Source organism: Leptopilina boulardi, unplaced genomic scaffold (genome assembly GCF_019393585.1).
Source record: "Leptopilina boulardi isolate dan_hultmark-lab unplaced genomic scaffold, ZJU_Lbou_2.1 LbouV2_122, whole genome shotgun sequence".
In the NCBI taxonomy this organism is placed as follows: domain Eukaryota; kingdom Metazoa; phylum Arthropoda; class Insecta; order Hymenoptera; family Figitidae; genus Leptopilina; species Leptopilina boulardi.
This window is the reverse complement of record NW_026137666.1, coordinates 2,982,719-2,997,386: the sequence shown is the minus strand read 5'-3', so window position 1 is coordinate 2,997,386 and position 14,668 is coordinate 2,982,719. Positions and strand designations below refer to the sequence as shown.

Genomic DNA, 14,668 nt, shown 5'->3' with positions numbered 1-14,668 from the left:
CATACTTGCAAGTTAAGGCTAACGCATAATAAATTCTCAGGCCGCAGTCCCAAAACAGCTGTGACGGCTGGCGTCCGTTTCTAGTAACCTTTTTTGGGGAATTAGGATTCAAAATTAAAAATTGATAAAAATTTGAAAATTACTACTGAAAGTACACGTAGTGTTCTAAAGACAGTAAATTACGTCAAGAAGAGAAAGAAGATTACGGTAATTTACCGGTAAATTACCGGATCGTTTTTTCTCTGAGAATTTATGAGAATTTTTACTTGTACTTTTATCCTTGTCTGACACGTGCGTTGTCATGACAACGTGTATGACGAGGATAAAAGTACAGACATATGTTCCTGACTGTACAATTATTATTATAATGAAAAATATCTTTGTTACAATATATAATATATATATTAATATATTAATATTGATATAATATTACATTATTATATTGAATCAGGTACATTTATATGCCTGCACTTTTATCCTTGTCTAACACACATGTTGCCATGACGACGCACGTGTTAGACAATGATAAAAGTGCAGGCATATATACCCGACTGTCATCTTGTCAGTAAGAACACAGAGAAAATTAGGGTGCAGTCCCATGGAGCAGATTAGCAGATTAGACGTTGACCAATAAAAAAACAGTCTCTAACGGAAATGCAAAATTTGCCGCGAGAGACTAACTTTTGATTGGCTGAAATCTATTCTGCTAATCTGCTCCATGGGACTGCACCCTTACAGTCTATTATATTCATTGTTCAAATTATTCATTTAATAACATGTCGGTCGTTTATTTATAACTTACATACTATAAAAATACATATTTAAATTTAAAAAAGGCAATTATCAATCACTTAAATGAATATTCTCATAAATTCTCTTTTTTTCGGTAATTTACCGCAATTTTCTTTCTTACATTCTCAGGTTTCAATTTTACCGAGAATTTTAAAACACTAAGTACACGCGTCACTGAACTCTATATATAAACCTATTGGAGAAAGGCCTTGAGGGAGAGTCCAGAATAAGTGGTTTCTGAACGTCGACGTATCATTCTATCTTTGTCTCTCCCATTGATGTCCCATAAGACCGACTCGTCGCTATCAGGGTACGGTCACACGACTTTTGGAAAAACCATTCTTGTCTATCTCTCTCCTAAGACAGACGCATAAGTTTGTCTCACTCTGCGTTTTCCGTCTTTGGGAAATGTAAGAAAATGCAGAGTGAGACAATCTTATGTCTCTGTCTTAGGAGAGAGAAAGACAAGAATGGTTTTTCCAAAAGTCGTGTGACCGTACCTTCATCGCGCCGACCCGTATTCTGGGGTCGATTCCAGAATGGAAACGCAGACGCATCCCCATTCATGGAGCGTCTCCAATAGGAACCTAAGAGCATTCGTAAACGTAGACGTATGACGTCACCAACGCTAAACTACATGGGAACCAATGCGACGTGTACGCAACGCGAACATTTAGGAAACCTATTGGAGAAAGGCCTTAATAACATTGTGACGTCACGCGTTCACATTTATAAGTGTGATATATGATAATAATATTATTATATTAAAATATAGTTTATTAATATAATATGTTACAAATACAGATATGTATGTGTACCAATGTAGACCACTGAACTCTATAAAGGCCTTTCTCCAATATGTTTCTAAATGTTTGCGTTACGTGACTGATACGTTGGTTCGCAAGTGCAGTGACGTCATCAAAGCATTGATACCAATCACGAACAAAAAGTTTGGTTTATGTTCCTTTTATCCCTGTTTTCCAACATTACAATTTTAAATGCAAATGTTTCTGGACGGCTTTTAATAATTTTAATTATTTAATATTTATAATTAAAAAATTAAAAAAAGTTTGTTTTATGATTTTAAGACACTGAATTTTTTAATTATAAATCTTAAATAATTAAAATTATTAAAAGCCGTCGAGAAACATATGCATTAAAAATTGTAAAGTTGGAACAAAGCGATAAGAGGAATGTAAACCAAACTTTTTGTTCGCGATTGGTATCAATGCTTTGAAGGCCTTTCTCCAATAGGAACCTAAACTTTTGCGTTGCGTGACTGACGCGTTGATTTTAGCATTGGTTGCCAATAGCAACCGACGCAATGCATACGCAACGCAAGAGTTTAGGATCCTATAGGCCTTTCTCCAATAGGAACCTAAACTTTTGCGTTGCGTAACTGACGCGTTGATTTTAGCATTGGTTGCCAATAGCAACCGACGCAATGCATACGCAACGCAAGAGTTTAGGATCCTATTGGAGAAAGGCCTTATTGGAGAAAGGCCTTGATGACGTCACTGCGCTTGCGAACCAACCCGTCAGTCACGCAACGCAAACATTTACAAACATATTGGAGAAAGGCCTATATATCTGGAATGCTCTCTGTCATTGATTAGGCTCTGTCACTTGTGACATCAGAGTCGATTCTAGGTGGGACCTCAGAGGCCTGGAGGGACAACAAACAGACGACACAATGTTATTCTTATGGGGAACAAAATTAGTTTCCACTCTCATTAATTTTATTCATACTTTAAACATGGAAAACGCTTGTTGACATATAATAAAATTAAAATGTGTGTTGATAATTAATTTTGTTATATATTTGATTCAATTGCATTGATAGATTCTCTGAATTCGTGATAAAATATAAATTTTCAGGTTAGGGGTGTTTGTTTACTAACTTGAAATCTTTTACTGCTGCGGTAATTCCCACTTAAAATATATATTTTATATCTTTTTTAATAACATGCATACTGGATATTGTTTAATAATGTTGTTAAAATGTAAAATGTGATTAGTAAACAAACACCCCTAACCTAAAAATTTATATTTTATCACGAATTGAGAGAATCTATCAATGCAATTGAATGAAATATATAACAAATTAATTACAAAGACACATTTTAATTTTATTATATGTCAACAAGCGTTTTTCATGTTTAAAATATGAATAAAATTTATAAGAGTGGGAACAAATTTTCTTTCCCATAAGAATAAAATTGTGTCGTCTGTTTGTTGTCCCTCCAAGCCTCTGACGTCATATCTTGAACTCGAAATATCTCGATGAACTGACACAGCCTAATGGTCGCGAGCAGAGAGAGAGAGAGAGGGCTGATTTATGTATCCCTCTCCTTCTCTTGCTAAACTGCGCAGGCGTAGTACAATACGATCCTAAATGTTACTAACTGTTAACTGTGTTATGTCTTATTCACGTATACATACTGTTAAATATTTTCTAATGGACCTGTACCGACAAAGAGGGGAATACAAAAATCAGACCTCTCTTTCGGTTTGCGACTTTCAATGGCAGACAGCATTCCTACGGAAGCCTGTGCGGCTCACGAGCGTCTCGGACGCAAGTGGTGGTGTTTCGTACCACAAGTGGTACGAAGTCCGTCCAACTTGTGGCAAGTTCGTTAGTTCGTAAATGTCATCGAACAAACTTTTTATAGTTCACACATAAATACTCCTTCCAAACGTAAATGTACATATTAATAAACTAAGGATTCCACTAAGAATTAAGCGGAAGTTTTTTCTTAGTTTTTTTTAATTTTTCTTAGTTTAGAATAAAAATAAGATTTTTTGGTTATGTTGTCATTTTTTAATTTAAAATACATGAAGAGGATTTTATTTCTTAAAATCAAAAGTATATTTTTATGAATATTTAAGATTAATAAAGATTTCAATATCATTTGTTTACACTGAAATGTAATCTTTTACATGTATTTTCAATTAAAAAATAACAAATTCATTTTTATTCAAAGACATTAAACGGACTTGCCCGGATGAAATTCCGCTGGGGGCGTGGCTTAGCATTTTATCCTACGTTCAGTAGTACTATTTTTCACCACTATGTCTGAAAGTTACTCTGATTGGTTTAAACTGGACAAAAATTGACAAACATCCTACTTTCAAGGGTTAAAAATTTTTCCAACAGAGAGCGCTTCACAGTAACCGACATCCCAATACTTGAAATAAAAAGCACTGACGAAATAGACGGCAACAGGATCCAACGGAATTGTCATATTTGTGAATGACCCTTCAAAAAATCCACTTTCCACAAGTGGCACGGAGTCTGTCCAACAAGTGGCACGAACAAACGAACTTGCCACAAGTTGGACGGACTTCGTGCCACTTGTGGTACGAAACACCGCCACTTGCGTCCGAGACGCTCGTGAGCCGTACAGGCTTCCGTAGAAACGAGCATAAGTTGGTTTCGCCTCGTTACGAGGTGGCGCGTAGAAGCTTCCGCAGAAAAACCTTAAAACCCTCAATTCGGAAACAGCCCAACCAATGAAAAAAAGTTGTTGTGGAAGCAGCTTAAAGATTTCCTAGCCCTGACATCACTCAAGTTGGTCTTAGTATTCCTATCCCTGATCTTCCAACGAATCGGCACTTCCTGAAAATTATTCCCTTTTCCGTAAAATTGATTCTTCAAGTCGGTATGATATGTTTAGTGCTGTTTTTAATTTTTGTAATCTATTATAATCTTAGTGTATTTTTCTGCTTTTCTTATGAAATTTTTTTATTCTTGTACATTGTGAGTCGTTTAAACGACTGGTTATCATAGTTTTAATCTTATTTTACTTTAAATAATGAAGTGAAAAATTTGTTTAGAAGTGGAGGTTATATTGCATGTTGTCGATATCGTTAACCCCTAAAAGCTAATTATATTTTCTAGTAGGGCAAAGAAAAACAAGTCTGAGAGACATGTGCTTTATTTTTTGTTATTTAATTGATTTTTTTTATTAATTTCAATAGATAGAGATTTTTAGTAAAAAGGTTGACGTATTTTAGTAAAAATGTGCGATGCTTTTGTGTAGGGTTAATATTCACATGTAGCTATTTTATGGGTTGTAAATATAGTTTGAATCATTTATAACAGAAATTGTTTTTGGTGCAGAAGTTGAATCATGGGTCGAGTTATACGTGCTCAACGTAAAGGAGCTGGCTCTGTTTTTCGATCTCATACTAAGAAAAGGAAAGGAGCAGCCAAACTTCGTTCTTTAGACTTCTCTGAAAGACATGGCTACATTAAAGGAGTTGTAAAGGTTTGTATCTCTTATAATTAATATTAATTCACTGCTTCTATTTTACATTTCAATGTTTATTTTTATTACTCTAATTAGATCCATTTATATTTCTATATTTTTAAAGATATTCACAAGTAATATTTAAAAGAGTGTTCTATAAACAATTGTCAAATAAATATTTATCTCATTTAGTAAAATCGAATTACCTTTGTTATTAGCAGTTTCGATGGAGAAAATTTTAAACTTTATTATGGTAAAGATAATTTATATACAAACGTTCGTTTGAATGTTAAGCTTTCAAATATCTCAAAGGATTTTGAGAAATTAATTAAAATTCACTTGCTTTTTAGAGATAAAATATGTATGAATTGAGAAGTATACTTATTGGACAGAGCAGCATTTGTTAACAGGGTGTCTAACGGTTAGGGAAATTTCTGTAAATTTCTACAAAAATTAAAATTTTTTGTGAATTTAAAAATTTTTTAATCTAAAAAAACTTCAATGGTTTTATTACCATTTGTTACTATCATTTAAAATTAATTGTTAAATATGTCAGTAACCGTATTTTTGTCCAAAGAAAGCAGAAATAAGGTTATTAAAAAGTCAGGGAGGAATCAGGGAATTTTTTTCTCAATCCTTGTTGGGGCGCATGAATATCCAATATAAATATAAATATAGTTATTCGAATTGCTTGTTCGGCCATTTCTAATTTCTATCAAATGGAAATTCTCTGTTTTAGGGATTCTATCAAATAAAAATTCGTGTAAATATAAAAATTGAAAAATTCTGACACATGGAGATTCGATAGTTTAAAAATTCTGACATTATACAATTCAAATCACTAAAATTCTGCTGAATGAAAATTTTGATAAATTAAAATTGGTTTAAATTGTAATTCTATCAAATAAAAAATTGGATAACAATAAATTTGGAAAATAAAAATTATATTAAATTAAAATTCGGTTTCTAAAAACTATGTTAAATAACATTTCGTTTAAAAAAAAATTAATTCAAATACTAATTCGTCTAAATAGAAATTCTATCAAATGAAATTCATACAAATGAAAATTCTAGCTAATGATTTTTATGAGATAATCATGCGCCCCTCCTTGTTAGACACCCTGGTTAATAAAAAATTGGAAAATAAAGAATTTTATAATTTCATGATATTTAAGATATTCTTAAAATAATGTTTCTTTTTTATTAAATTTATACTTTAAATATTTCATTTGTTCAAAATATTTGTTATTTTTTCTGATTTTAAAGAAATAATTTAAGACTTGTAAACGAGTAAATAAAAAAAAATTTCGCTCTATTTAAAAAGTGGATTTCAATTTACAAATACTTTAATCTTTTTAATGCCAGTGACTTTTAATTAATTTTTCAAAATACTCTCAAATGTCCATTAAGCTCTTTAGGGAAATAAAAAGTAGGATATTTAAGTTTTATTTTTAGATGAATTTAAAGAAAATCTGAAATGTGTTTTGAGGTATTTAGAACATTAACTTTCAAACTAATTGTTTTATATAAGATGTATTCCACGCCAAAGTGAAAGTCCAATTGCAAATGCATCTCCGATTTTTTTGAGATTTTTTTTTCTTTTAGTACTAATTGAGACTAGCTTTCATGAATTTTTTCAAATTTTTTTAGCAAGCCATTTTCGAATTGTGGAATTTTGAAAATTGGAGAATTTTCATGACTTGTAATTTTTGAATGCTCATAACTTCCTTAAAAATGCATCAATTTTAAAAGTCCTTTTTTTCAAAATGTGTGTTTTTAAACGTAATTTTCAAAAAAAAAAAAAAAAAAAAAAATTTAAAACGATATTACTATTAAATTTTTGAGTTTTAATGATAAAAAGTCATTTTTCTCATTTGACATACTGATCGATTTTTTTCAAAATTTTTTCAAAAAAACCTACTTTTTACGAAACTTTTAAGCCTAACCCGATAATGAGCAAACAATTTTTACAATATTTTCGGAATTTTTTAAAAATATTTTTGGTTTTTTTTATATTACGTACTTTTATGTATTTTGATGCGCTGATTACGAAAATCATAGTGACAATACCCGAAAATTTGATTTTTATGGTGAAAACCATAAAAAAAAGTCACCAAATTTATGGTTTTTTTCGTTTATTAGATAAAATATGCAAAATTAAAAAAAACTTTCAGACAAAAGTTATACATCATATTAAATTACATTTTTTATATCTTATGCATTTTTTTTAATTTTGCATATTTTACCCAATCAACGAAAAAAACCATAAATTTTGAGACTTTTCTACTGTTTTCACCATAAAAATCAAATTTTCGGGTATTGTCACTATGATTTTCGTACCACTCCGCACGCAAAATGCACTTAGTGTTTAATATTCACCCTGCACAAAAAGTGACCTCACTCTTAAATCCAATTTAATAAGACTACACAATATTAAGAAACCAAAATCGTACAATAACGATAATTTGTTGACGGAACGAACACAAACACGTCTACTCTCTATCAAGACTCAAAGTAAACTCCAGAAGTCTATTTTAATTACTAGTAAAACTTTAAACGCGTTTTTCTCAAAAAGTACGTACTTTGCTGTCTCACAATAATAAACAATAAACATTTTGAAAAAATAAATTATTTACTTTGAAAGTTTAGAAAATTGTCTACAAAAAATGATTGTAAGACATATAAATCCATTGATCCGGGTAAAAATTATTGCCATTTGAAAATTATGCTGCAAAAAAATGAGCCCCTGATAACATAGCAACCACGCATTACAGACCTAAAAACCTACCCTATATATTTGAAGGGTAGAATGACAAAAGGGGTCAAGCGCCAATTTATCGAAAATGAGGTTTTTGCATAAAAAAAATCAAGAAAATTCATTTACACATTTCTGTAGAAGGATTTCCTTTTTTATTGCGTATTTAAATAAGTTTTTAATAAAAATTAAATTAATAAAATAGCCTCAAATTTACTTTATTGGAACCTGATTGAAAAACAAAAGAAAGTGGTGAGTCAATAATATTATGCATAACTAAACAAATTTAAAAACATTGCTTTTTACAAATCGAAAATGCCTCGCAGATGCGGAAAAAAATCTATGAATAAAAAAGATATTGTTAAAAAGAAACGATATGAAGGTGAAATGTTTTTATGAATTTCATTCTTCACATTTTTATCCATCTGTTCAATTTTGATCAAAAATATTTTTTTTTTTAGGTTTTATTTTAATATTTTATTTTAATTTTATTTTAATAATACTTTAATTAATAAAATTAATAATAATAATAATATATTTTCAATTTTAAACAATTTTAAAATCATTTTGTTATTAATTTTTAAATATTTTTATGATTATACTAAGTGAACAATTGAATTTAAAGATGAAAGTATTGCTCAATTCCAAAGCAAGCAATTAATTCGTAATTTTCTTGAAAACAAACAATTTTTTAAAGGAATTTTTTTTTCTATTCATTTCGTCGATTCCATAGAATGAAACTAATTTTGCAGTTTTTCTTTAAACTGTATATTTTTTTTATAATTAATGCTTAAAGAAAATGTGCGCAGTTGATATAACCTCAAGGCACCACAGTTTTTTTTAATTTTATCGTTAATATGTAGGTTTATTTCAACAAATTGTTGTTTATTTATTAAAACATACTAATATATCAAAACGGTTTTCTCAGTTTTTTTTTAAATGACCTGCAAAATTTTTAAAAATGTTTTTTTTACTTCCTGTAAAAACAGTGAATTGGCGCTTGACCCCTTTTGTCATTCTACCCTTCATTTGTTTTTATGTATACTTTAATATATTTTATTGCCAAAAAAAAATTTTTGGGTGGCTTTTTAAAAGAATGAGTCATTTAAAAATACACAAATCACCTTATACAATTATCGCACAATTAAATTAATTTAACGGTAACACGATGCAAACATATCTAACCTAGCGTATCTAACTTTAAAACTAAAGCTATAATCCCCAAGGCCCACAGTATACAATTTTCTCTATTTCTTTGTCAAAACCTAATATCTCTAGAACAAATAGACCAAATTTAATGATACGATTTTAAGAAAATTTTCAAGCAAATTCAACTATTTTTTCACGTACTTTGTTTCCATTACAGTACTTGAATATTTCTATTACTTTTACTCATTATTTCGAGTAAATAATATGTTTCTTAACAAAAAGTGTAATACTTACAATAACTGACCTTCCCTAATTTCTCTGCAAACAAAATATGATGAATTCTAGTATATTTACTTCTGAAATTGAATGAAGATTTATTACTAGAGGCTCTTTCTGAAAAGAATATATTATATTAAGTAAATTAATTTTAAAATAAATGTGATTGTAATTTCTATTATTTTCTTTCGCAGGACATTATTCACGACCCTGGCAGAGGAGCTCCATTGGCAATGGTACATTTTCGAGATCCTTACAAGTTTAAAACACGTAAAGAACTTTTTATTGCTCCAGAAGGAATGTATACTGGCCAATTTTTGTATTGTGGGAAAAAAGGTAAATATTTCATATTTCAGTTTTTATTATTTAAATGTTTTAATTAATATTGTATTAGCAATATAGGGGAGATCAAGGATAGTTGTAACAATTTTGAGAAAATCTTATACAGTTTCTACAGCTTTCTGTAAATAATATTAATAATGTAGTAATATTAGTAATATTTCTGTCAGTCAGTCGCAGGGTAAGAAACTTCTCACCCAAGGGCATTCATCGATTGCGTCCTGTGAGGGGAAGCGACCTTCCCCCACCATGCGACCCACAAGCGTCCGGCAGTTCGGGGACTATGAATGCTCATACGACCCTCGCAGCAAAGGGCGTCTAATCCGTCATTAAGGAGTTTCTTAATGACTTTCTTTGACAAAATATAACATTATTAAATATTTACATTTTTTATTTTTTGTTATTAAATTTGAACTCCTTGTTTTCTAGTGATTTCAGGCATATGTTACTTCACATAAAAATGTTAAAATCCAATATTATTTTCATTTACCCTCACGTAGTCGCGACCAGTTTTAGAGTCAATTGAATTTACTTCCGGTTGATCATTAGTTGTCATAATTTTTTAAAAATCAAATTCTTTCTATTTTTATTATTTTTTTAGGCTTAGAGATAGAAAAGAAATTAATGTATCATCGGGAGTAAAATAGATTGACTTCGAGGCGGGTGTGCAGACGGCTGTGGAGGGTTTACCCTCACGCAGTCGCGACCAGTTTTGAAGTCGATTGATTTTACTTCCGGTTGATCATTGTATGGTATTAATGATTGTGTTTATGTGTCTTATGACTGTGGGGCCGTATATCAGTACTACGGCCTTTAATAAATATATTTTATTTTTAGGATGTTGATATTGAATGTTTTGTTGCTGTAATTTAAAAAAAATGCATAACTTTTCAATAAGTAATAATTAATGTTTCGATTTCAATTTTATTAATGATCAGAATGAGGCAGTTATGTACCGATTCATTTGCCTTCTGCAGTTTAACTGCGATGTGCATATGTCTTTGATTTGATATCAATGATGTACCACGGGAGTATGAACTCACAAAGTATCATGCGCCTGAGGAGTGATGACTGTACTAATTGCCTTAATTGCAACAAAACTTTCATTTTCTCCAAAGCTTTCTTTTCTATTCGTCTTTTTTCATACAATGAAAATTACAGGCAGTTTTATGCGACACCTCGATCGCACTGCCAGTCCTGAGTTCGGCTTAAGATACGGGTGAGAATCCATTCTTGGTGGTGGAGTGGTAGGCTACTTCTCCTCACGGGACGGAATCGATGATAGCCCGCAATAACAACAGTTACACATGGACCATGTTTTGACTGTCTGTCGCAACCGCATTATCTACTTCGAGTTGCGTAGAGGGAGATAGAATCTAGTCTCCTTATTGGCCCTGTCTAATTTCTACCCCGCAACTCGAAGTACGTATTGCGGTTGTTGTTGCACGCTGGAGCTCAATTTCAGTGTCTTTCATAGCACTCTTTTATAAATTATAAAATAGTTGTCGGATTCTTAAATATTTTTTATATGTTGCTATGTTAATAATGTTATGTTCACCTACACCTAACACCACATTATAAAATTCAATGCAACTGATGGAAGTCTAAATAAGAAATTTTTTTATCCTTTCACTCTTTATTTAAATTATTTTACGCGTTTTCAATAAATATTTAGTTTTTTTATAAACAGTAGAAAGTATTGAGTACAATCTGTTTATATATTTTGAAAGTATTATCATTTTTATAGAAAATTTGCTAAAGTTCACTAAAAAAACATTAATTTTTGTTAATTATTGAGATTTTTGTTATTATTCATTGCCACAACCATTCCTAGTCTCTTCAACACTGAGTCATTTTTAAGATTTAATTCTATATTGTATTAATAGCAAGCCTTCAAATTGGTAATGTGATGCCTGTCGGACAAATGCCTGAGGGAGCTATCGTTTGTAATTTAGAAGAAAAAACTGGTGATCGAGGAAGATTGGCTCGTGCATCTGGTAATTACGCAACAGTTATTTCACACAACCATGATACAAAAAAAACCAGAGTAAAATTGCCATCTGGTGCTAAAAAAGTCATTCCATCCAACAACAGAGCTATGGTCGGAATAGTTGCGGGAGGTGGACGTATCGACAAACCGATTTTGAAAGCAGGTAGAGCCTATCACAAATACAAGGTCAAGAGGAACTGTTGGCCCAAGGTAATTTTAGCACTCCTATTTTTATCTTAACTCCCACATGACCTAAATGAACTGAGAAAAAATACAACATTAGTTTACTATTTATTGCCTTATTTTTGCGTTAAGTTATAATGTGACGCTCCACGAGAAAGGGGACCTTATGCGACAAAACAGAATTATACAGGAAAGGCGTTTAAAGTCGAACGTTCTGATTGGCTGAGACGCGCCAGCGGAAATCAGCCCCACTACCTTACTACTACATCATTCCTACGTCTCACGGATACAACAAGTATACTAGTCGTAGTGGTTTCCGTAGTCCGTGCTGGAACGCGATTGACATGGTCATGTTTAAAGCTTTATTACAAAAAAGTAATTAGAAAAATATTATTTTTGACATTTCTATTGGGATCAGAAATCACGCGAAACTGACCCACCCCTGAGCCTTCTTGTGACAACCATCTTGGTTTTTTATCTCTTTCTTTTGTATATGTTAGAGAAACACGGAATGAAAACATGGCCACCACAACAAGGCTCTCACCAGATGGCGTATCGCAGTATTTCAGATCCCAATATGAAAGAGCAACTCAAATACTATCGATTCGCATATAAAACAGGAAATTAATTTTTTGTCGCATAAGGTCCCTTTTCTCGTGGAGTGTCACTCATAGTAAATGAGTAGAACAGCAATATTCCCTGTACCCTCCTTTATCAATGCTCGAAAATTTTAAACCGAAACCATTCTTTATTTCAGAGAAAGTTTCAAACTACAGAAAATGTCCTTTTCCCACATACCCTTAATTTATTTACACTCGATTCTGGGTTTGAGTTTATTAGGTTTAAACAATTCTCGGAGTCATAAACTTAGGCGCGGTAAGGAGAGTGATGTGCATACTCGAGCTTTTATATGCAGGAGTGTGGACGCTTTTGCGAATTCACGTTCTCGATTTAAACGGTACCGTCGCTTATACTCAGAATCGAGTGTACATATTAAGGTATATCTCCGGCTCCAGTTCTCAGTTCCTTGCGACTAGATTATACTAATCAACAGCTCACTTCACAGAGTGACTATACACCGCAGTGAGAAGAGAAACATTCTCATGCGAAAGTGAGAAACTTTTCTCCTCTATGAGTGAGTAGAATCAAGGTTGCCAACCTAGAAGACGTGTTGGTAAGGTAGGTATTTAACTTTTTCTTGAGAAACTATTCAATACCTACCTTACCAACACGTCTCCTAGGTTGGCAACCTTGATTCTACTCACTCATAGAGGAGAAAAGTTTCTCACTTTCGCATGAGAATGTTTCTCTTCTCACTGCGGTGTATAGTCACTCACAGTCGTGTTTTCTCTCTCTTTCTCAAGCGAGTAATATACTTGACTCTTGAAAAATCTATAAATAACCTTACTTTCTACTTCAAAACGTTGTAATTCAAAAATTAGCACGGATACCCCTACTAAAACTTTTTTTATATTTTTCTATTAATTCCATTTCCATACCTTAATGATAGAACGTCCAACAGCCTTCCGGCAGGATGAAAAAGACTCACGTGAGTCTCCCCGAAATCGCTTTATAAAATTAACATGGATTCAGATAATCCAAAAGTAAAATATATCGTTGGAAAGGTAAAAACACAAGCTTTTAGCGCATGTAAACATAAAGTTTGTAAATTAAAATCCCTAGGTTAGGGAATTCAAAGAAAAAGGACGTTTTTATAGGGTTTTTTTGACGAATCCAGAAAAATATTTAAACTGAATTTTTTTAAAAATAAACTATCACATTCTATTCTTTGAAGGCTTCAGAAGAAAATGAGAGTAGTTAGACCTAAAAATATTGGTTTTTGTAGATTTTACAGTGAATTTACGAAAAACTGTTTTTTTGGCTTGAGCAAACATGCAAAGTTTGAACGCTTCGAAACATGGTTTAATATTATTTTTTTTTAAAGTCTAACGCATGAATTTTTTCGTTTTTACGTCTACTTTAATAGGAAAGGGTGACAGAAAAAAATTTTGAGTTCCCTTTTTACCACCCTCATATATATAGGGCCATCCAAAAAAGCCTTCCGGCAGGACGGGCGCTTGGACGTTCTATCATTAAATGAAAAAAATTCTAAGATTTGTAAAAGCTGTTTTCATCGCGAAGGATAAAGTAGGAAATGGATAAATTAAGCTGAATGAAGTAGTTTATCTATGCCTAGTTTATCCTCTGCGATGAAAACAGCCTCATATTTTCTTATACACTTGCTGAATATTAAGGGATTAATTAGATTAACCAAATTCATAAGTTAAAATACAATTCACTACATTTTAGTGTTAGAACTTAACTTTCTATGATGGTACAGACATTTGAAACCTGAGTCAATATGTTGACAAATTTTCATACTGAGAAGAAATAGCAAACTAACGAAATTTTTCGTTTTCATGGAATGTATCAATAATTAGTCAATTTTAATTATAGGTGCGTGGTGTTGCTATGAACCCCGTTGAACATCCTCATGGTGGTGGTAATCACCAACATATTGGAAAGGCCTCTACTGTCAAGCGAGGAACAAGTGCTGGTCGGAAAATTGGTCTCATCGCTGCCCGTCGTACGGGACGAATTCGAGGAGGCAAAACTGACACCAAGAAAGATGATTAAACTAATGATACACCTAAAGTTTAATAAAATAAACATCTACAAAATATGATATTTATTTTTGCATATTTGTTATTTAGTCCATGGCGTGTAGCAGATTTTATTACAAGTATTTTGTCCTCGATTATTTTGGCATGCAGTATAGTAACGAAGACCACCCAAATTCCTGTCTTACCAATTTTCAATTATCAACTTCACTTTTTTGTATGCTCTCAATAACACTCAACAACTAGCATGAAAAAAATTTCTCTGACATTTCCTGGTTTTCAGAATTCTCTTACCCCCTCCCTAGGAATT

The 14,668-nt window shown here is 31.9% G+C and overlaps 1 protein-coding gene across 3 annotated transcripts; it reads left to right on the top strand.

Annotated features, from left to right (window-relative positions):
* The first annotated feature begins 4,291 nt into the window (after positions 1-4,291).
* LOC127287061 (60S ribosomal protein L8) lies at positions 4,292-14,429 on the top strand. Of its 3 annotated transcripts, none has more exons than XM_051313787.1 (5): positions 4,292-4,454; positions 4,916-5,063; positions 9,420-9,561; positions 11,451-11,764; positions 14,195-14,429. In XM_051313787.1, exons 2-5 carry the CDS (start codon positions 4,926-4,928, stop codon positions 14,372-14,374), a joined length of 774 nt encoding a protein of 257 aa, XP_051169744.1. In that variant the 5' UTR covers positions 4,292-4,454; positions 4,916-4,925; the 3' UTR covers positions 14,375-14,429. The 3 variants fall into 3 exon arrangements, with proteins under 3 accessions (XP_051169744.1, XP_051169759.1, XP_051169751.1); XM_051313802.1 differs by having other exon boundaries at positions 4,378-4,450; XM_051313794.1 differs by having other exon boundaries at positions 4,438-4,552.
* Positions 14,430-14,668: the final 239 nt, after the last annotated feature.